The sequence below is a fragment of the Alosa sapidissima genome, chromosome 20 (assembly GCF_018492685.1).
Source record: "Alosa sapidissima isolate fAloSap1 chromosome 20, fAloSap1.pri, whole genome shotgun sequence".
Lineage (NCBI taxonomy): Eukaryota > Metazoa > Chordata > Actinopteri > Clupeiformes > Clupeidae > Alosa > Alosa sapidissima.
Window position 1 is genome coordinate 25174232 of NC_055976.1, and position 23662 is coordinate 25197893.

The 23662-nt window shown below is 46.7% G+C and overlaps 1 protein-coding gene across 2 annotated transcripts; it reads left to right on the forward strand.

The window, feature by feature from the left end:
* Nucleotides 1-2686: 2686 nt before the first annotated feature.
* LOC121694381 (synaptopodin) lies at nucleotides 2687-22873 on the forward strand. Of its 2 annotated transcripts, none has more exons than XM_042074530.1 (4): nucleotides 2687-2836; nucleotides 8355-9869; nucleotides 15604-17792; nucleotides 19996-22873. In XM_042074530.1, the coding sequence occupies exons 2-4, from the start codon at nucleotides 9641-9643 to the stop codon at nucleotides 20629-20631; spliced, it is 3054 nt and encodes a 1017-aa protein (XP_041930464.1). In that variant the 5' UTR covers nucleotides 2687-2836; nucleotides 8355-9640; the 3' UTR covers nucleotides 20632-22873. The 2 variants fall into 2 exon arrangements, with proteins under 2 accessions (XP_041930464.1, XP_041930463.1); XM_042074529.1 differs by lacking the exon at nucleotides 2687-2836 and adding an exon at nucleotides 4299-4520.
* Nucleotides 22874-23662: the final 789 nt, after the last annotated feature.

Below are 23662 nucleotides of genomic sequence, written 5' to 3' on the forward strand. Positions count from 1 at the left end.
GGTGGTCAGTATGCAGACAGCGAGTGTGGATGACCTGGTCTCTCCACTCCACCAACAGGGCTCCCCAGGCCTGCAGTAGAACTCTGTTTTAGAGAGTCTCAGCACAGGCTTCATACATTTCACATCAGATCCTGAATAGGCCAGCGTGTACGCACACCTCACGGCTGAAGAATGTCTCTGTGGGTAGTGGTTCAAATGGATGTGGGGATGATATGAAAGAGGTCCACAGACCACACCGAAGAATGTGACTTATTGATCCAAGGAGGCTGAAATATAAAAGAGCAAAAGTGCTTTTTAATCTAAACTGACTCTGCCCTAAGCTTGGACGTCGGCTAGATCGACCATAGATGGATGAGTGCACATGCTCTGTGGTAAAGGAGCCAGTATGAATTTGTCAAAGCTGGAGGGGAGACGGGAGAGCGAAGGATTGAGGCGCAGAAGCATGGGATGTGATGTTTCACAATATTTAATAATAAAAAAACGGAGATAAGAAACAGACTCTCTCACACACACACACACACACACACACACACACAGAGGCTCCAGATATGATTTTTTCATGTCTGTGTGCTGTCTCACAGTTACATCCGGTGTTTATTTGCACTGGCTGACCGGGGCTGTCTTGTCGACATTGTGATTACACTCTTGGTGCCGGAGCCGATCTGTCACGTTTTAAAAAACAAACGCCGTGAGCAAACAACGCCGGGTTCAGAAGAATAGAGCGGCTGATAGTTGCCAAGCTCCGTCCCCAACGATGATTAATTTGGCCTCTTTATGCTGATTCATCTGGGCTGGATCCCGTCTCTGCAGCCAGGCACGGAACGAGAGAGAAAACAGGGGAGAGAAAAAGACTGGAAGAGAGAGAGAGAGAGGAAAGGAAGGAGCGAGAGAGAGAGAGAGAGAGAGAGCTCTCACCTTTTCGGGTTTGTTTGCTGAAGGGGTGGTTTCTCACTAACACATGAAAGAATGAGAGATAAATGGCCCTGATTTCCTCTTCCACGTTTGACAAATGCCTTTTGAATGCGGTGAGCTAACTGTGCAAGGGAAAAAGAGGGGGAGAGAGAGAGATGGAGAGAGAGGTAGGGGGGCTTTTTAAAATGCAGCTCCTGAGACAGGGAGGAGGTTCCATAAAACAAAAGTTATAACTCCTTCCACAAACTCTGCGCGCCGTGTAGGGAGCTGATGGGACGATTGCGGTTTGGAGCAGAGTTGGGGAGAGGATGCCCCCATCCACCATACCACAGGCTACTGACGCCCCCCGAGACTTAAGCCAACGCTGAAGGAGAAGCACACACATACAGAGAGAGAGAGAGAGAGAGAAGGGAAGAGAAGAAGAGAGAGAGAGAGAAGGAGAGAGAGAGAGAGAGAAGGCACACACACACACCCATACGTGAATACACCCCAACACACACACCCTCAGACATAACACACACTCACGCTCAAATTTTGTCATGGAGTCATAAGAGGCCTCTAGCAGTCTGGAGACATTGCTCACCGCTCACACACCCTTCACCACGCCTGGGCACGCAGCGCACTGTACGCTCACGTCCAGACCACAGAGCCAGGCCACACAGCACCCGACCCACATGAGCCAGAACCGGCCCGGATCCGGCCCGCAACCCACTTCGCCGGCAGCAGCCAACCTGGGAGCAGCTCCTCCTCTTCGTTTTTTTTTCCTTGTGAGATTTTCGAAGGCCAATCCTAATCTAATGACACAAATTGAGATGTTTATGGAAGCCAGAGGCCAGAAACCAAAAAAGGAAAATGCTTTTATTTCGCGCACAAAGGAAGCCTGCTTCTGAAAGATTGTTTGCTCATGTTTGAAGTCCAAAGCATATTTTCAGCTCATTGATGGTGTGCTGTTAGGCATTAGGCAGTGTCTGCAGATTGCAGCCTCCAGGGTCTCCATCTTGCTTTCGCGAGATGCACCCTTTTATGACTTACAATAATACTTAACAGACTTTTTTGGCCTCGGTTAAAAGGCGATCAACAGATGGACGTGGTGACAGTGCTTTTCTCACTCCTGTACCGTAAATCTTCTTAAAAACAGCGCAGCGTCCTCACGGACATAATTCATCTGCCGTGCTCCGAGGCTGTTGATATAAAGACAGCTCTTTGAACTTTGTCGCATATCCATATTTTACATGTTAAGGAGAAATGGATGTTCTGTTGGTGGTCTTTAGGGTGTGTGTGTGTGTGTGTGTGTGTGTGTGTGTGTGTGTGTGTGTGTGATATAGAGGTTTTCTGGTTTTGGCTGTATATGATTTGAATCATGTCGGTGCACAGTCATGGCGCTCTTTAATAGGTCTGGTTGAGGGGGCTGAAGTCAAGAGGGGGAATGTAGACTAGATCACTGAGGAAATGCCATGGAGCGCGCTCAAGAAGAAGGCCAGATTTGATGGAATGTTTGAACATTTCCCTCTGTGTTCTCTCTCTGTCGTGCTCTCTTGTACAGACAGAAATTGAAAACACACTCACACACACACAGACCCCCCATCTTTCTCCAACACATTTACACATACACACACTATCTTAGATACACACACACTCACATTCACCACACACACACACACACACACACAAGGTCGCTATTTTGGAAAGTCTCACTGGTCTACTAAACTGAGAGCCTTAATGGCTGTTCTACCAGCTGCATGGGGTATTAAGAACAGAGCCATCTTACACGGAGATGAAGAGGGCAGGATAAACAAAAACAGAAGGATTGTGAGAGAGCGAGACAGAGCGAGAGGAAAGTTAACAGCATGATGAGAGATTGATGATTCCAGCCTGTGGCTCCAACCATCAATAAGTGATCTGCTTGGAGGTATACTGTACATTTGTAAGTTTGTAAATTTGCCATTTCTAAACAACTCAATGATGTGTATTCTGTATGTATTGTATATTTGCACAATTAGCTAACTTTTACCACTTGTAATAAACTAGAAGAATGCTCTATGTGAAAATAAATGTCCTTGAGACCACATTAACTGCACAACTTTATGAAAAAGTTCTCAGGACGGAGCCTATAAGCGACACACAGTCTCTCTGTGTTTTTTAATAACTCTCTTTGGAATTTCACTTTCTGTTAAATTGCCTCGTTGCTGAGCCCCAACCCTTGGTCTGGAGACTGGTATTCTCCCTTCGCCGGCCAACTATGTCTGCTCGCCTCAAATTACCGAGCTGCACATGCATGGCGACGGCCCATGCATATTTGATAGTTCTGTGTTCAACCTAACAGAGAGCTGGAGAGAATTTTGCGATGTATGTACATATTTATTACACATTTATTTGTACATATTGATGTTTGCTTGTTTGTTTGTTTTTTCCAGAGTGAACCTTATATGAACTTTAGGTTGCATATTTACAAAAAGATTTTGTTAGGGAAGAGTGATGTATCAACAGCTGTGTAGTGTCCTGTTAAACAGCTCTATACGTTTTCCTGTCATCCTAACAGAAGCTATCATTCATTCCAATGTAATTATGGACAAAGGTGGGGGGGGGGGGGGGGGGTGGCAGCATTATGTGTCTCGGTATGAATGGCTGTATGTGAGCACGGTTTAGTCTGTAGCAAGTTTTGGATCCCAGAGTTCATTTCTAGCCCCCAGTCGGCAACAGAGATGAGGAGATCAGAGGGTCTTAAGTTAGGTCCCCCAGCAGGCCCAGATGCCTTGCTTTGCTTAAACGTGTATTAGTGACCATGAATTATCGTCCAGGGCCCGGCGCAGGTCTGCAAAAGCCATCTGTAAGGCCCTTTGTGCTGCTTTTTTTCATGCTCACATTCGCCTCAGTCTCTGGAGGAAGAGTGAGCGAGCTCGCGGCGGCGTTTATAATTCACGGCAGTCTGGAATAGTATAAACAAGTGCTCCAGGACTGGCAGTGAGCTTAGCATACATTTCCTCGTCCACATATCACCCTTTGTTTTGCCTTGTTCTTACCCCTTGAGGAAGTTAAGAAAAATTAGGGAGAGAAAATGAAGTGGGTGAGTTTGGGGGTGGGGGGGCGGTGTGTGGGTTGGGGGGGGGGGGGGGGGGGGCAGAGGGCAAAGAGTATGCAGGTTTCCCCGAGTCGGGCCGGTGTTGAATATGAAAATATATAATGGCATAATGTGTTCAGTATGCATGCTTGAAGGAAACCATATGAAAGGGGGAAGACAAAGAGCCCTCTGTGTTCCAAGTGCTGGCGGTCCACACCCCCTTTCCCCTCTCTCTGTCTAGGAGAGAGAGAGAGAGAGAGAGAGAGAGAGAGAGGCAGAGAAGGAGGGAGAGAAAGAGAGGGAGGGAGAGTCAGAGAGAAGGATACAGAGAGGATAGAGAGAGAGGGAGGGAGAGTGAGAGAGTTTTCCCCGGGAAAGATAACGAAGCAGGAGGTGTGTTGTGTGCAGTGTGGTGTGGTGTGCTGTGGTGCTGTGTATGCGTGTGCAGGAGTGTGAGGAGTGCCTTAGTAGGAAGGGGCAGTGGTGGATACTGGCTGCGTTGCGCACACACACACGTCCGCACCGGAGAGTGAGGACCAGCAGAGTCCAGGTGAGTGCTGGGGGGGGGGGGGTGGGGCCCGGGGGGGGGGCTGCACGGCTGCCTAATGGTTTTACGGGCGGCCCGGGGGCTCTCATGGCACCCTCCACCGGGGATGGAGAGGATTAGTGCTGGACCGCAATGCTGTAAATGGTCACCTGTTGTCGGACACATCTACAAGGAAACTCCTCCGACCTCTCGACAGCACAGCACACATTTGGCTGAAAATGAAAAGCATTAGCGTTTGAGCGTTAGATTATCTTTCTTCTGTGATTTTTCTGTACGTGTGATGGAGAGAATGTTTACTTTCTGATCATTTCCTTTCTGTATATGATGGATTATGGTGCGCATGTAGTTTAAAACATGTGTTGCCAGCGTCTCCACAGTGCATGTGTGTTTTGCGTGCAGATTAGATGAAAGTTAAGATGTTGGTCACCATCTGTGCAATGGTGTGGTGTGCATGTGCTCGGTCGAAACGACTCTGCCGTGAAACAGGAGACGGTGTATCTAATGAAGGGTTGTCCTAGAGAAAGTCATTTCTTATGTATAATTGACAGACCCCATGGAACAAAGAGATCACTCGAGCTGTGTGGGGACCTACTAACACTGGGGCTGCATAAGTATGAATATGTGTTTCTATGGTGGGAAGAGTACTGACCAAACAAAAATATGTTTTGCCTAATGGTTTCATTGCAGCTCATTCAGTTTAGAATATCAGAAATAGACTGGACATGCATTAGAAAGTCCTATATCTGGCTTTATGAACATAGTTCAAAGTGTTGTGTAAAATGTTTTTTTTTCTGTGGTGAATGCGTAAGCTTTTCTCCTCATGAATCATGACTCATGGTGTTTTTACATTTTTTTTCCACGTATGTTTTGAAATAAACCCACATGGTAGTTACCTGGAACAATAGATCAGGCCAGAACTTCATATCTCCCTTGATCTTGTTTTCTTTTCCCCTCCTCTAATCATTTGTATGGGCCTGCTGGGATGGCGGCTTCACGGAGAGAGAGAGAGAGAGAGAGAGAGAGATAGAGAGAGAGAGAGAGAGAGAGAGAGAGACAGAGACAGAGCCCCCAGTCATTTCTGAAGTTCACTGAGGTGTGTGACCAGCCTGTGTTTTTTGGACGTCCGTCATCGCATCCGCACATGCTAAGGCATGCTGGCCATTGCGGCAGAAGGTTGGCGAGGAATTACGTGGCGAGGAATGTGAAAATCCGGAACGCTACCCTCAAATTATTTCCCTGCACTTCTGAAGGTGCTGTCTCTTTTGAGTGGCCCCTTGTTGACTGTCTGTGTGTAAGAGAGAGTGTGTGTGTCTGTGTATGTGTGTGAGAGTGTGTGTGTGTGTGTGTGTGTGTGTGTATGTGTTGGCGAGCAAGACCAGCCCCCCCCCCCCCCCCCCCCCCCGCCCCAGGTACTTCTGATGATTTGCGTCTGCCAGGGTGTAATGGAGAGAGCAGGGCTCCGGTGAGTGTGGCCCTGGGCCTGAGAGCTGCTGTCGAGATGTGTCAGCCCTGTGTTGATACGCCACCACCTCATTATATGGCTGCCTGTAAGTGATACAGTTGAACGTCCTGGAGGAATTTCCTTTACCTGCTGCGCGCCTTATCACGTTTCCTTTCGTCTGGACGAGGGGGCAGCAGGCTAGTGTGATGTGTGTGTGTGTGTGTGTGTGTGTGGAGTGGCACACCTGTGCTGGCAATGCATTCTGGGACATTTTGGATCTTGGAAGTGACAGATTTATTGCTGACAGAGCTATGCAGCACAGGAGAGTGAGAAAGAGAAGTTTGGGGATTTTTGACATGGTGTCAGATGCATTTGTGAGTCATAAAAATGGGATCACGGGTGTCAAAGGGTGTCAGGACTTGTCAGCTCCGTCTCTGTCCGCGTTAGTATCAGCTTGTTTGGTATTTCTCCATCTGGAGTTGAGTTCTGACAGAAATGACACAACATCTGAGCAAGAAAAGGGTCCGTACAAGTCTAAAGGCATCCTGTCGCCAGCATTACGTCACATTAATGTGACAATGTCACAGCAAACCCAATTGGATACTGATTTAATATAGTTCATAATCAATTATTGATTTTTATAGTTTCTCAGTATGACAGCTTTGGCAGTCTCTGGTAAACTAATTTCTCCACTGGATAGTGATGGGAACATTTGAACTTGACTCAGATGCAGATGAGTAATATAAACTTGCATACTGATACTGTGGCTCCCACAGCATCACCCCCACCCATCTACTCCCTCCCCCCCCCCCCCTTCCTTCACAAAACCCTGAACACAATGAATAATCTCTTCCACTGTTGTTGCCAAATCAATTCCCCTGGACTATCAAAGGCTGTGCTCAAAGACAAAGATGGGGATTGTGATCCATCTGACTGATACTAACAGCCCAGCTCTCCGGGCTACACTCGTTAAAGTAAACAAGAGAGATGTATTGAAATGTTGCAACTGCAGGCCGATAAACACCATGATTAGTATCAACACTCCACTGGGAGAGGGGATTTTCTTAAATCTAGAAGAACCATCCTCACATAAAACAAATATCCTGTTGCCCAAAAAAAAAAAAAACAAAGCAGCTGTTCTTCACTCAGAGATGTTTCAAAGGAGGGTGGGTGGTGGTGGGGTAGCGGGGGGGTTTGGAGACAGAAAACGGTGTGAAAATGGGTGTGGGCGTTTGGTTTTACACAGCAGGCTTGTATAGTGGGCATGAACAGGGGAGCTCGTCTCTGTGTATGGGCTTCGTGTCAGCTGGCATGGAGGAGGCTGTTGGGTTGGCCTACTAGTCATACGTCCAACAAACAACAAACAAAAACAAAAAACTGCAGCAACATCAACAACCACGGGCGGCCATGATGGAGCCCTCAGGACGTAGATCTGTCAGATGCTAGCACAACAGGATACATCAAAGCGATGACAGGCGGCCATTTGTCATGCAGTCTATTAGCTCGTAGACTTCAAAAGAGAGGCAAAAAAAATGACAAATGAGGCTCTCCAGCCCTCCCTTCCTATGGCCTATACCTAACGTGCACTCGTGCAGGATGTGAAAGATGACGCCACGTCTGGGATTCTTGATTGGGGTCCTGGGTTCTCGTTTGTTTTAGTTGCGCACTTTGGCAGCAGCCGCACATTTAACTTTCGAGCAGTGCGCCGCTCGAGTGCCCCAGCAAGCAGCCTCCACGCCCAGACGGCAAGACCCCCGAGATTTATTCACTGCTTATCAAAGCCCCAGCCCTCATTTCTTTGGCTAGTTAAGAGGAGGATCTCTCTCACAGCCAGCCAGGACCTAATGAAGTCTAACCTTCCTTCCTCCTCCGTCAGGAGAGACGACCTTTATCAACTCTCGGCCTCTGAATTTAGGCGTCTCCCCATTCCCTTTCACCACCCTCCTCCGTTGATAAAGGCGGCCGCTGCATTCCTTATTGACTATAAATGGAAAATTGAGCACTTCAGTGGGTGCGGATCATTTCTCCTTTTATACCTCTTAAAGGAGATAACGGTGGCGATATTGCAGCCACAGTAATCATCCTTATAATCTTCACTGACCATTTTCTGGTGCATTAACCTCTTCGCACAGCTTGTAACAGCACATACCGAACGGTCTGGGGTAGTACTGCCTGGTTTTGCAAGTGTGAATAAATTGGTAGAACATAAAATATTTTCAGTAATTGCAATAACAGTGTAAATCCCCAGTGCACAGATCACTGGGTACCCATTCTCAGGAAAAGATGCTACCACTTCAAAATATGGCTGCACTACAAATGGCACCATTCTCTCCCTCATGAATCACATGTAAGGTTTCTCACCCATTACGTCATGTCTCCTTTGTTTGTTCTTCCAGGTGATTGTGGCCCGGAGGGAGAGAAAGAGGAGGCCATGCCAAACGCTCCCAGACAGAACCTGCCTAACTGTTATTCTCTCTGCCCGGGGCGGGACCCGCACCTCTGTCACCTCACCCAGTAAGCACAACCAGTTCAAACACACAGTTCCAAGACATACTCAGACGAGACCTTCGGAGGGCGAGCTCAACTGGACCTAAGCTGAAGTGTCTAAACAAACCAACTGTCAGCTTCTTGGGCCCCTGAGTGAAAGAACGCAGACTCCAGAGCAAAACCATCCAGGACCCATTTGTTTCTCTCAGTGAGGCACAGACACAAAGGGATTATAACAAAGGGCATATGCTGGAAAAATAAATACACGCTAAAGAAGTGACTCAAGAATAACATTCAGTGCTCACTGCGCTCTGTCTTTCTGCATGACTGGAACAAGCTTTGCTTCCCCCCCCCCCCCCCCCCTCCTTCTTGCTCAGAGCACTAATGAACTAAGGGGAAGATTGAACATTGTTGTACCGTGATGACATTTTAAGGAACAAGAGCTTCTTGTGTCCTGAAAGAAAAATAATCTGGCCGCCTGAGATTACAATTCCGTGTCAGGATAGACTATGTTTTGGTGCCGGAGATAGGAGACGAGTGGGAAGAATGTCTGGATTGGACTTTGAAGACAGAAGTAGACAGAAGTAGAAAAAAAATCCCAAACAAAACAAACGAAAGAAAAAAATAAAAATACTGGATGGTGTTTCAGCATTTACTGGATTTGCAGTGGAGCGCATTGCAATTGTGAAATTTACTTGGCAAGCCTCCATGGGAACCCTTCCAGTGAGCAAGGGGGAGCGTCTCTTGGGAGGTCCTATTAGCTTTTAGACGACATTGTGTGGAAGAAAGTAAAAGTGTGCCTCGTGGTCAGTCAGCGTCTTTCCCACCCCTGCGGACGGACGAGGGGGAGACTGGTCGTGACAGAGCATGTTCTCGTGCGAGGGGGGAGCTCAGATGGAGGTCTGATCCTGTCGTTCACTCGTGGGTCCTGTTGTGTTTTTCTAGTTTCACATCTCTCCTTCAGCCAGCGGAGCCAAAAGCCCTCCCTTCTCTTGGGCTAAACTGACCACCCTCAAGACAGAGCGAGGGAGCAACAGAGACTGAGACCACAGTGGATGCAGTGGACAGCCTTGGAGTGGACAGAGCCTTCAAGGTGCTTGTAAGAGAGTGCTCTGTGCTTGTATAAAACAAAAAAAGCCAAGACCTCCCCCTTCCTCGTCCAGCTTCTATCCTTCAGCACAGGACGTCACTGAAGATGGAGGCCAGGGGTCATGAGCCCCTCAGGAGAGGGGTCAGCTGGGGTGGAGTGGCCCAGGGCCCCGGTACCGGCCCAGGGAGCCTTGGCTACGGCCGGGGAGTCCGGCAGGGGATGGGGCAGGCAGGGACGAGCCCAACTACCAACAGCTGCAAGAGGGACGACCACAGCTGGGTGAAAGGGAAGCAAGCCGTGACCTCCGCTGACAGTCAACTTGGCCGAAAAACAAGTAAATATTCATGTGTCTTTTTGGTTTGTTTACACTGCATCAGTGAGTGAGTCAACAGCTGCTTTTTATTTGTAGTGACCTACAGTGTGATGAAGATGGGTTTTAGCAGTCTTCGGCAGAGTCGAAGCCTTTCTTTGCCAGCGTGTCTTGTAGTTTGCGCAACAGTAGTAGGCTGTGTGTGCCCCATGCTATTTTATTAAGTGCTGTTAAAATGAAAAATGATCCACTGAAGTGTCATTAACGTAGAGAGATGTGGGGATTCAGTGTGCAGACTGCAAGTTGTGTGAGGGCGGGTGTCAGGAATTGAGGGGAGAAGCAAATCTCTCTCTGTCATCGAGAACTCTTTTGTAGAACAACACCCTCTGCAGTTCCAGATAGGCGATAGAGCTTGAAGTGTGTCTTTGGCGCTTGGCTTAAGGAAAAGATCACGGTTGCTTTGGTGGCTGAAACACTTGCGTGAACAAACAGGGAAAAAGGAATCACCACACCCCTCTGTATACAAACTTAGTTGAGCGTTCAAGCCTCGGCGAAACATCTGTTTCCTTGTACCTAAAATGGAATAACTTGATGGCAATGGAAATGCAATTAAGTCCACAACAATCTTTTTTTCGTAGTGATTCAATACACTGCTTTCTCAGTGATCATACCCCTAAAACTTGTGGGAAAAATGAGGTGGAAAAAAATCCATGATAATTTTTCCAGATTGTTGCGTTTCCCACACAGTAAGCAACCACTCAGACTGCCGAGGGTGTTTGTCCACAGTTTTATGACAATACAAATGTCAGCTTGTTAAAAAGAACAAATGCTGAAAAAAAAACACCCCATACGTAATTTCCTTAGTAAAACGTTTGTGAAGTTTTGCCAATCTTGTTACATCTTAACTAATGAAACAAGGCTGATGACGCATGGAGTATGATCATTCAGACCACGGTGATTGTCCCCATTCCTAGTTTTCCAGTATTTTTTTTTTCAATTTGAAATGGAAAACAAAATTACATGCACACTAATTTAGCCTCACAGCATCAGTCTGTGGCCTTTTCAGATAATCACAAAAATCCCCCGTTTTAGTCAAGCGACACACTTTTAGACGCATATTTGGGTAGGAGCACAACTTTTATCCAGTTTTCCTAACTCTGATTGATGTATCCATTCCAGAGAAGTGACTGGTACTTGGCTGCAATTACAAGACTACCATGTTAATGACCAAGGGCTGAATTTCGCCACAGTGTAGTGTATTGAACACATCTGCTTTTACAAACTGGGCATGGGGCAACAGCATGTTAAAACTCTGAGGTTGCCAAATGTGTAGCAATATATTTGTTTTAATTCAGAACAGCAGTTCATTGTTCTAGCTATGCAGATTTTGCCAGTGGGATGTTTAAGAGAGGTCAAATGGCACAGTCATCCGTTTTTTACCTCAAGAAAAGTGATCAACCCCCAGCTCTCTCTCCTCTTCCTCTCCTCTTTCTTCTTCTCTCTCTCTCTCTCACACACACATACACACACACACACACACACACACAGAGAGAGACACACACATGACCCAGTGGGAGAGCAATGGCACCCTAGCCTGTCCCCCAATGAATGACAACATCCGACAGGGTAATCTGATCTGATGCAGACCCTCTGCTCTGGGGAGTTTCCCCACTGTCTGTCTGTCTGTCTGCCTGCCCATGTCATCATGGGACATCAGATCATAGAGACCCTTACAGCTTTGCCAGAGCCCAAGTCTACCCCTCTACACAAACACACACACATACTATATCTTCCTGTTACTCACTCTCACCCATTCGCTCTTTCTCTTTCACTTGCTTTCTTACTCCAACACATGGTCATTCATCTCCCCCTTTCTCTTTCCCTCCCTACACATTCCCTGGTGGAGAGTGGGGTTCCTGTGTCCCGCCCTAAAACGCATTGGGGCTTCTAGGGGGCAATCAGTCAGGGTTGAGGGGGTTGTTCACATAATCAAACCCAGGCCTTCTGGACTGTACACGAGGTCAGGTGTGCCCGCCTGCTACGGGTCCTGTTGTCTATCTTCGGAGCTTTAATTTGTTCCACACCTCTGTCAGGGTCTCGTAAAAGTTGATGACACTGCTGCGTGTGGTTGCCTTTAAAATAAATGGATGGCTGTATAACCAACTGGCAAATGGTCGAGAGAGGACCACAATCATTCATCTATGTGTTTTTCAACCTCTCTCCTTCCCTTTCTCTCCCTACATCTCTCCCTTCATCTCTCTCTCTCACGCACACATACACACACACATAGCCTTACTCACATGTGTATCTTCATGAGTTGGTAAACCAACGGAATTAGTCATAATTCTGTAGCACAAAGGGGATTTCCTGCACTACTAGGCTATTTGGGTGCTTTTAGTCTTGCCCTCCTAAAACTTTCCTGTAAAGGAGTGGTTCCTTTTTTAATGTAAAAATCTGATGCCAGTGGTTTAACAAACGTTTCGGGATCCAAGTAAGCCTCGCCTAGTCGGCTCTTTGCTCGGCAGTGTGCAGCGTCAGAAGGCTGGAGCACGAGCGCGCCGCGCAGTCGAGACCATCATTTGCAACGGAACGAAATACGATCCAAGTTCGAGCTGCAAAAAGGGGGTGTGGAGGAAACAGATACAGTTAAATTGGAAAAGCTTGTGGGGCTAGCGGCAAAAACCAAACGCAGTTCTGAATTTCTAAAGGTAAGGAAATTGAATACTGTTTTAAAAAAGAAAAAGTCGTTGGAGAAGCTTTAAACCAGTTGCGCTTGAGACTGTTGATCTAGATAGACTTCTAAAGCGTCGAAGGTTCAGTGATGCTGTAGTCAGCTGTTCAGAAACCAGTAAGAAACAGGTTATTCCCGGGGATTAAACTTCCTTTTGTGTTTCAGCTTTAGTTACTATAGTTCAGTTGCATATCCTTGAACTTGAGCTATGTGGAAAAGTACGCTCAGAAGACCCATGACTTTTCGGGATGCTCGGTATGATGTCACATGGTGTAGGCTGTAGAAATATTTGTTTACCTAACTGAAAAGAAAAGCATGTCTAGAGTACCAAATGGATCCACGAGCAGATTGTATTGCCTTTCGTTTAAGAGTATGTTCCCTCAATTGTGAAAGAAAGTTCACATTGTACGAGAATCAGTCAAGTGAGACGTTGGGCAGACTTGCCATCAAGTACAGGAGGAACTCGGGTTCATTATTTCCTAGAATATGCGAATATTAGGTAGCTATTAGCTAAATAGATATCACATTTTAGAGAGTGCACACATACCAACGGCCTAGGCTTCGTGATGATACTTTGCTTAATATATTTTGCCGCTAATTATGCATAGCCTAGGCTACCAAAACAGTGCCCTTCGTGGCTTGAAATAGTATTGGGGCCAAATAGGTGTCACAGACTAATAGTGACACGTAGAAAGACAGATGTGTAAATCTATCCCATCTTCTTGTAAATCTGTCTCATCATCTTTCAGGATAGGCCGACCCGTAAGCAGACTATATTATTATGTGTCTAAGCACCTCTGCGTCTGTCACTCAAGTCCAAGGTATGCAGCTGTAATCCACACCGTTAGCCAGTAGGATAACACTGACCTACCTGAGCTGCGCCTACATGTATGTAACGCTCTCAGTGTTAAATTAACGTTGTTAATACAAAATTCTTGTTAGTTTATAAAAGTGCTTTGTATTCATCTGCATGTCAGTGAGATGAAAATCAGCTTACTTGGTTTGGACAAAGAGGTAAGCTGTGTGTATTGGAAACTGTGGTCGAGCATCTTTGGAGGTTACTTTGTGATGTGTTTTTGTGGCTTAAGGAAATGAGCCACAGATTTATGGGTGCTCAATTAGTGGCAGATGTACCCTATTGTGTCCTCTCAGCTGTAATTCTCATGCCATTTTATTTGAGCACTCCTTTGAGCTCTGGAAACGCTCACAAGGAACACAAATGCCTCCTCCACCATCCCACTCTCTCTCTTTCCACAAAGATGTCTCATATGACTAATCAAAATATCCCTGAGATAAAAGGAACACCTGTTTGGATTATCCTTGTTTGTTTCTCGAGATGCTGTTTTGAATTTGCATGGGCTGAGTAAGTCCCTCAGGATGCAGTTAAAACCTGCTCGGGTTGAAAGCCAAACTCCCAGGGGAGGGTTTTCAAGAAGAATGTAATCACTGCTCTGTGGATTAGTCTCGATTCGCTCTAAACAGCATCACCTACCCACCTTGATTCAGTCAGTTTAGTCCAGAACAACGCTTTTTTTTCTCTCTGTGGACCAGTAAATGTGGCAATTATCATAAGCTCATTTACTTCAAGGTATCAGTAAAACATGAGAGGAGTGCTGTAATACGGTGCCCCCCCCCGTGAAGATAGACCCTATTCATATGTTTACAATATCTGTAAGACACTACACGCTCTAGGTCAGAGTTCAAGAGCTTAAATGCATAGTCTCTGTGACCCTGGATGTTTGAATGTAAATGTGTCAATATGTCATGAACTGAGTGTGTGTAGTGTGTGTGTGTGTGTGTGTGTGTGTGTGTGTGTGTGTGTGTGTGTGTGTGTGGTGCCTTGAAGACATATTTCTGAGACTGTGCGGCAGCCGTTTTCAGGCAGGGAATTTTCTCGGCAGTTCAGGAATGCTTTGGGAGGGGACTGCTGCCGATGGTAAAGGAAATACTTGTGCAGCTTGGAATGAGGTTTTTAAGCCTAGACAATAAACCTCTGCCATTTTTCAACAAAAAGGCCTCTGTGTCAATCTTTAGCTGCACCTTAACAGGAATGAGGGAGGTATCCATTAGCCATAAAACTACACATGCTTTTAGATATGTCCCTGCTCACATTAAATATGTCTTTTTAATCATTTGACGTGTATGTCATTCCACACATTTGTTATGCTTCTCTCCGGTCTAGACACAACAACTGTTTAAGTCAGTGTTGCCACTATAAATCTCTCACCATCCAATGTCTGCAAAGTTGCTGTTTTGTGCCAGTTTGCCTGACTCGATTCTACCATATGCTCAGCAGTGAAAGGTCTATTTATTTATGAATAGGGTTGAATGTAGCGGCAGTTTTACAGCCTTTCAATCTTATTACCCCCTTTGGAGCTCTGTCTGTAGATCTGGTGTTAACTGCTGACTGTGGAATTTCTATTGCAATACAAACAGATCCTAGCAGAGTGAGAGAGAGAGAGATAGAGAGAGAGGGAGGGAGGGAGAGAGAGAGAGAGAGGGAGGGAGGGAGGGAGAGAGAGAGTGCCAGTGTGTGTTAGAGTGAGAGAGGGATCTATGAATAAGCACATGATGTTATTTTATTCACACATGAAAATTAGTATTGGCCTCTACAGGTATGTCTGGTATGATTTTGCTAATAATCCATACCACTGATTCTGATGAAGTGAATTGCCATAACATAATACACAACAGGGTTTTCTAACTCTTCAAGAGGGGTCACCAAAATAACTTATGACTGTATTACGTCTTCGTCTGCGCTGGTTAAATTATGTAGTGATCAAAACCATATGCCTGAGAAACAATTATGTGGCTTTAGAATAGCACTCTGCACGCCTCCTGCGACTAGAAAAAGGTTTGTTTTTTGGTCGTTTACACAAGACATGCACATTTATGAGCTTGTTTGAGTAGGTTTTTACTGGCAGTGTTGCGTGACGCAAGACCCTGGAAAGGTTTACATGTTTTCTCGAAATCAGAGCTTCCAAATATTTATAATATTTTCTTCTGTATTCTGTTTTCTGCTTGCAGACCTCAGCAGAAGTGCAAGTCTCTCTGAGAAAGAGCTGAAGGAGGCCCGAACGAGGAGTCAGATCATCGCTGCCCAGCTCTCTGTACCGTCCAACTCGCGGGGTGTCCAACTCTTCAACCGCCGCAGGCAACGAGTGAACGCTTTTACGAAGGTCAGCTTTGGCGAAGGAGGAGGAGGAGGAGGAGGAGGAGGAGAAGCGGAGGAAAGTGAGGGAAGGGGAGAAGGAATCGGAATAGAGAGAGAGTCCAAGAGTGAGAACTTCGGCACGTCGCCTCGGAGCTCAGAGCTAACATGGGAAAATAAGTGTACCATTGAGAGCAAGGACAGAGATTTAAACCGCGAAAACAGCAAGGCCAAACTGCCTTGGTCGTCGGGCACGCTCGACTCGAACAGGGGAAACAGCATCATGGAGGATCAGGGTGAATCAGCCATCCGTGAGGTGGAGGACGTTGATGGCGCACAGGAGAGACATTTTCTGCCCGTCAAGGAGAAAGAGGAGGAGGAGGAGGATCTCTCTGTGGAGCCCGTGGATGAACTGAGGGATGAAATGGCTGTGAGGGACGACAGTAACCGTGCAGCTCAGGCCATTGCTGGCCAAGGGAAAGCCAAGGTCAACGGGGCGTACGCCGGAGACTCTGTGGAGACGCCTGGCGAGATGCCGAACGGTTGTCATGACACCCCGAGCAAACCCTTCACGCCGGTGGCCGCGCAGTCGTCAGCCACCATCGTCAACAGGACGGCTCGGCCGTTTTTTTCACCCAGCACTGTGCAGAGATCCCCAGCGCCCAGTCCAGCGATGGACATCCCCCCGGCCCCTTCTTACTCCACGCCTCCCCGCCCGGCGTTCCCTGAGCCTCCCACCCCCACGTACACGGTCGAGCCGCCCCCGGGTGCTTTCTCAGAGCCGCCCCGGTCGGGGCCCCCCAGGCCCACCTTCTCCCCTCCTCCTCCTGCCCCATCGTACCCGACCCCCCCACTGCCATCTTACAGCAGCCCCCCTCCCCTGGCCGTGATGACCGGTCCCTCCCCGGGACCTCCGCCGGCGGCTCACTACATCCCCCAGACCGCCCCGAAGCCCACCTACATCCCCCAGATGCTGACGGAGAGGCGGCCGCAGACCCCGATCCGAACGGGCATCCTGGACGAGGGCGTGGTGCGGCGCAACACCCGCAAGTCCATGTTCACCTTCCAGGAGAAGCCCAAGATAGCGCCCAACCCGGAGCTCCTGTCCCTGGTGCAGGGTGTGGACGAGAAGAAGAAGCAGAGGCCGGTGGCGGTGGCGGTGGCGGCGGCGGCGGAGAGCGTGCCCGAGGAAGAGCTCCTGGCCCTGGGCGCCGAGGCCTCCAACTTCCTGGCCAAGGAGGAGGAGGAGGAGGAGGAGAGGGAGAGGGTGGTGGAGAGCGCGGCCCCTGCTTGGTCCTCGAGCCTGAAGAGCTCCAGGGCGGCTGCCAGAGCGGAGCACAAGCCGGAGCACAAGCCGGAGCAGGCGCTGACCAACGCGGCGGGGAAGGGCGCCGAGCTGTTTGCCAAGAGGCAGTCCAGGATGGAGAAGTACGTGCTGGACAACACGACGAGGAGAGACGGACAGATAAGGTCTCCCTCCCCGACCATGTCTCTGCCCCCCTCCTGGGTGTATCAGTCGAACATGCCGGGCCGCGTCAAGGCCATTGCCAACGCCTCCAACGTCAGCGTGGAGATCTCGAAAACTCTCAAGGCGCAGCAGGCCACTCAGAAGAGGAACTTTCCGGCGTACGGTGCTTCGGCCTCCGCCGCGTCGCGGGCTCCTCCGCTGGCCACCCCGCCGAGCGCCGTCCTGGAGAACGGCTGCACCAGGATGGAGATGGAGCTCTCCAGGCACCAGCCCTACCAGCTCAACTCCTCACTCTTCATCCTCAACCCCACCAAGGATCCTGTGAGCTCGCTGCCGCGGGGCGCTCCGCCGCCCAAGCCGGTGGTCACGGGGTCGTCCTACAGCAGGCAGACGTCGCTGCCGTCGAGCGTCCCGTCTCAGTTCAGCTCCCCGGTCAGCTACAGGCCGGCGTGCTTCTCGCCGCCGCTCCCTCTCAGTCCCAGGGAGGTCTCGTCACCCGTGGTGGCCTTCACTCCGGAGCGGGTCGCTTCACCGCGTTCGAACGTCCAAGCGCCCAGACCCACGTTCTCTGCCCGGAAGGCAGGGATCGAAGCACAGGTGTGGAGACCCTCTTTTTACTACTATAGCCCACCCCAATAAAACACACACACATACACACGCACACACTGTACAGACCAAAGAAAACCCACTTGAAACTAAGAGAATCAGACGCTGCATGCTAACTTCATTGTGCAATATTCAGAGTGTCAGCGTGTGTTAGTTGGTTTTGTTCCAGCAAGCGCTCCAGAGATTATTTTTATGCTCTCAAGAAAATGTGTTATTCATATTAGGTTTTAGGTATCCATTTATTTTCTGATTTCATGATAAAATAAATAGGGCCTTAGTTTGTCTTCTTTGTGAATAAGGAAGCAAATCCTCAACAGACTGATAGAAATACAATGTAGTGCATAGTTGAACCACCAGAGGGCAGTGGTTAGCACAAGCCACAGAGCTTTCCAGAATATATTACTGCATTTGTTAGATGTAATACAGATGTTAAATTGATGCCAGTAGTGCCTTTTTACTTTTGAAATAAAAAAGTGTTTTGTCAGTTACATATAATATTAATGTGAAACGAGTTTCCTATTTTTCCTACGCTTGCCTCCAAGTTTTAAACTTTCGGATGGTACTGCCTTACAAAGCACTGTAGCAGATGGTGTCTTTGGTGTAAGGTCTATGATTTGCAATTTAATATGGGAAGATGGACTTGAAAGTAGAAGAGAGGGAACTCCCTTCTTTCCCTTCCTCCTTTTTTCTCACTGTCGGAGAGCATGGAGAGCAATGTTAGCCATGCTTTGAGCTTCATTATATGCTGTGTGCCTCCGTTTGATTTGTATTTGTAGCCAACAGTGCATGCTAATTTTACTGGTTAATTATGAAAATCCTCGACTTGGCAAGGCTGCAGTTCCAGGTGATGTTGAATTCTCATGAATATCATTACATGAAACACAGGATGTCTCAGACATTGTTTTGAAGGTGAAAAGGGCAGTGTCTACTTAAATGTCTCTCCCTGTTTGCTTCTTTCAATTTCAATTCATCTCCACTTATTCCTCCTCTCTCGACTATTAACATGACCTTTGCCTTCCTTATTAAAACTTTCATTCAACCCTTTCATTGTCTTTTCTTCCTTTCTTGTGTTCTTTTCCTTTTTTTCCTGTCAAAGCACTTAAATCCTCCGTTTCATAGCCATTGATTTTTGTAGCACACGTTCTCCACCAAAGAACCATCAAGCAATTTTATGCTTCCTCAACCACAATTTTATCCGTAATGCTTTTAAAAGTATCTCAGACATGTAAATTGAGCCATTTAGCACAGCACACAGCGTTCTGCAGAAGGAGAAAAACACACACTCAGACGTGTGTGCCACGGCGTGACCCTGCCGTGCTGAAAGTGACGCGCTGCGGAGCTGTCCAGAGAGAGGCTGAATATCAATGCTCTTTGCACATTCCTACCTTGCCCTTGTAAACAGTCTGAGTTGTAACAGGCCCTGTAGGCTTGGACCTTTAGATGAATGTTATGACCCCAGAGACGCCCCCCCCCCCCCCCACACACACACACATACACAAACCCCATCACACACACACACACACACACACACACACACACACACACACACACACACACACACATTCTCAGTGACACCGCTCTCCGTAGCTCGGGGACGAAAACCTACCCAGCAACCTCAGCAGGGTAAAGCCATATCTCTGCAAAGGTTAGTCGCCTTGGCTTGGCTGTGTGGTGTGTGAAGGTAACCTGAACTGCATCTGAGCCCCAGTGTGTTGCAGCATTTATCTGATAAAGAGAATGAACACAAGGTCTCTATTTTTAAACGTACTAGAGGGGTATGCTGCTTGCTGATTGAATAAAGACTTAACCTTTGAAATGAGTATCTGCTGAATGCTTAAAGGTGTTAACTTCCCCCCTTAGTGTTTCTGTTGAATGATTTGCCACGTGTTACAGAAATAACCTCTCATTGGAAGCTTGCTTGTGAAAATATGGTTGTTGGTTTCGTTTGATTTCTCTTGAGCGAGTGGCGTGACCAGGCATGTGCTCAAATCATTAGCTAAATGAAAGAGACGTATGCTATAATAAACTGTGCCGTTACAAGCGAAAATAAATCTGGGTGGCTAGAGTTACTTGTGTAATGTGTGTTCCAGGACCTGCTAGAACTCACAGAAAGAAAAAAAAAGCATTCCACAAACGTTTGACACTACAATATATTTTTATGTCAATTTTGTGCTTTTGTGGTTTCTGTCCATAGACCAAGAAGGAGACCCCAGCCACGCCAACCGCATCCAGGACCCCCACCATGACCAGGAGGTTCAGCAGTCCAGAAGGCCCAACAAATTTAGTGTGGTCTCCCACCCCCTCCATAACGAGCGCCCCCTCTCCCAGACCCATCCATCGGGCCATGACCACCTCCCCTGTGTCGCCGCTGTGGGAGACCAGGTGTCAGTCGCCCATTGTCAGTCAGGACACGAAAGCCAACCACCGACTGCTGGCCAAGAACATCATCAACGCGGCCAAGCGCAAGAACAGCCCTTCCCCGGGCGCACTGAGCAGCCACGGGCTGCCCATCTCGCCCCCTGGTGGTGGAAGCGGTGGTGGCATCGGAGGGGGTATCCTGTCCTTCGAACACAAACCCCTGAGCCCCTTTCAGCCCCGTTCGTTGGGTAGTCAGTCTCCCACGTTCACCAGCCCGCCGCCAACACCCACGCACATGATCCGCTCGCCCGTGCGCCTCTACAACACGCGCTCCCTCACCGACTCCGACGCGTCCGTGGAGTCGGAAGATTCCGGAATGCGTTCGCCCGGTGTGCGCACCTACAACACCTGTCCGCGCGGGTGGGGAGGTAGCCTGAGGATAAAGAGGGGAAACGTCTCTGCCGACCTGTAGAAAAATCTGAAAAAACAAATCGCCTGTTTTTTTAAAAAGGAAAAAACAAGAACGTGTTTCTGTCTTCAGTTCAAATCAGAATGAATGGCTTTATTTTTTGACCCTGCAACATTGAATGTACGGCTGAATAATTTGGCATTAAAATAGCAGTTGAAATTGGATAGTGCTCTGGCACATTTCTGGCAACTGTGTGCAGTTATGTAAGCATTGATTATACAATGCTAATACAGATAAGCCCGATGAGGCTCACTAATTGCCTCGCACCTGGCTGCAATTTTCATCAGTTCAGAAATGGCTTTTAAAAGAGCTTGCAAAAATGGACAGACCAAATTATACCAAAGATGCCACTTTTGGCTCTTGGGACCAAATAACTCGTTTGTATTCCTATATGCAGTATCTCTTAAAACAGTGTTACATATTGCCTTCTTTTTCTTTTTCATTTTGTTCACCTGCATTTATAAATGTTCAAAATGTTCCACAGTCTTTTTTCTCTTTTTAACTTTGCCTTTGGGTGTGTGTATGAAAGTAAAGAAAATAGAACTGCAGTGTATTGACGTACGACCTGTAGAAAGGTGAGAAAATGCAGTGATTGGAAGACATTGGGAATCGAAGGGATTCAGGGCAATGTAAATATGTAAGTTACGGCCCTAGTCTTAGTCTAGCACATTGATGATCATGAAGGGGGACATACTGTAATTGATCATAAATAATAAAAGCCTCAAGGTAATCAATTCTCCTCTGCAAACATTTCCATACCTGGCAGAGCAGGGCAGAGGAGAGAATGGAGCAGCAGGGAATACTAATGTCAGCCGCTCTGAGGAACATTAATAGTCCCCAGCTTAACTAGGAATAAGTACACGCTGGTATTTCTTGTAACTGTCCAGTGCAATACTCAGATTGCAACACCGGTATGCAGTGTATGTTAATTAAATGCAGGTTTGTTTTACTGAATGTGTAGTGTTTGAGATACAAGGAGGTAATGTTGTAGGACAAGTGGTATGTAAAAGAGTGTCACGTATGTGTAGTAATTGAATGTTGACTGCCTGATCGATCACAAGCTGTACAGTACTTGATTGTAATAACAATGTTTCACTGAGACAGAGAGATAGTAACACACTATTTCTCACATATTATTGGTTTGCAAATGGGGGTGGCCGAGATTGCATTTCTATTCTGTGGGTTTTACAGCAGAGAGTTGGCAACGCTTTATATGACATAAACCTGATACTCTGTAACCATACCATTCAATGCAGTGTAACAGCGATTATCACTGTGTAACAACACATTGATTATCTGTACTTATACAACTCTAGCCTTAACTGTACATTATGCGCAAAGTATCAATACCCTGTTGATCACACTGTACTTAATTTAGTTACACTGTAACAAGGGCTATTTAATATAGAGATTGACCAAAGATTTTTTTGAGTGCTCGCAATGCATTTGCAAATATGACAGTGACAGATAAGAGTATGTTAAAATGGTTTGAAATGGTACTAGTTGTCAGATTATTATAGAATAAGTCTTACTGGATATAATCCACACAGGTGCACATGTTAGCTTTTTTATCATTTATTTTTTAAAGAGATTAACTTTTGCACTTCATTACTCAATTAGATGGCACAAAATACATAGACAGACCAGCTATAGTCCACAAACACAAGTCATAAAGCCTTCAACTCCTATGTGATATTTGATTGCTTCGACTCTGTATACATTTTTTTTTCTAAGCCAATTTGCACCACATGATAATAATTTCTGCATCGGCGTCTGCTGGCACAGATTGTGTTTCCTCCCCCGGTGTCTTATGTCCCGTCTCAGTCTCAATGTCTTCTCGTGGGCAACGGGATCACAGAACATGAGAAAAACAGCTATCATCCTCAGTTGTGGCAAACCATTGGCACCTTGTGCCGGTGCCTCCGCAGATTTCTGAGTATTTACATGTGGGCATACTTTGATTGACGGAGACAGACACCAGCTGCATATAGTGACTTTGCACCTTTGACTAGAATAGCCTTCTTAGTGCCTTGGCTGCCTCTTCAGCCTTCTTCTTACCCTGGGCAATCCTTTAGGTGACCCTGAGGTGTGGAGAAATTGTATCACCAATAAGAATCGCTTATTTCTTTTTGTTTTGTTTTGTTTTAAAATAGTGCTTACTGCCACAACTGTTCTCATTATATACCCTTACCATTTGGATGCTGTTATTTAAGTAAACACAAAAATAAAAGTGTTGGCACTTGTACTAAGTCTTAATTGTGTTGTTTCTTGAGTCTCTGTGGAATAGCCAGCCCAGCAGCATATTCTGGATCCTAATTAGGTTTACATACAATTCCCTCGTAATCATGAAGCAAAGCATTGTGTAACTACAGTAGCACAAAGCCATAGCAAATCATTTCCCCAAGATGTCAGCTCAATATGTGGTTCCTACATATTTTAAGTTGTTTTTTCTCTCCCCTGAAAGAAATCTATTTGCTATTTGCTAATTTTGTGTTTCCAATAAATCTAGATAGATAGATAGATAGATAGATAGATACTTTATTGATCCCCAAGGGGAAATTCAAGAAAATCTTTAAAAATAAATTCAAGAAAATCTTTATGGTCCACCCGAGGTCAAGCCAGAATAATCTTTTGAAAAATGAATCACTTACAGTATGCTATCTACTTCAATGTATTTTTTGTCCACTGACCCCAAGCTGACCACACAGCAACAGTTTGACAACAAATCTGTCAGTGAATGTCTTATCGGGAACACTGCATGTGTAAAACTCACTTGAGTTATTTTGATACATTTAAAACACAAATAGTCAAAATGTATACATTAGAACAGGAGTTCTCAATGTTTTTTGTTCCAAGGACCCCTTTTGGGGGAGAAAATTTTCCAAGGACCCCCTCATAACCGTAACAATTAAGCATGCCATTCTCTGAAGTTTTGGCCAGGTCCACTATCCCATGTTTTTTGGCAGATGTGCAACTTTGTCTTTTGTCAGTTTTGGATTTTGCATCACTTGACAACATGGACAAACATTTGTAA

What these genes read in the sequence shown, in the direction of transcription:
- LOC121694381 (XM_042074530.1), top strand. Translation starts at nt 9,641, where the DNA reads ATGGAGGCCAGGGGTCATGAGCCCCTCAGGAGAGGGGTCAGCTGGGGT. An exon ending in TCAACTTGGCCGAAAAACAA is followed by an intron (nt 9,870 to 15,603) that starts GTAAATATTCAT and finishes TTCTGCTTGCAG; the next exon opens with ACCTCAGCAGAAGTGCAAGT. An exon ending in AGGCAGGGATCGAAGCACAG is followed by an intron (nt 17,793 to 19,995) that starts GTGTGGAGACCC and finishes TTCTGTCCATAG; the next exon opens with ACCAAGAAGGAGACCCCAGC.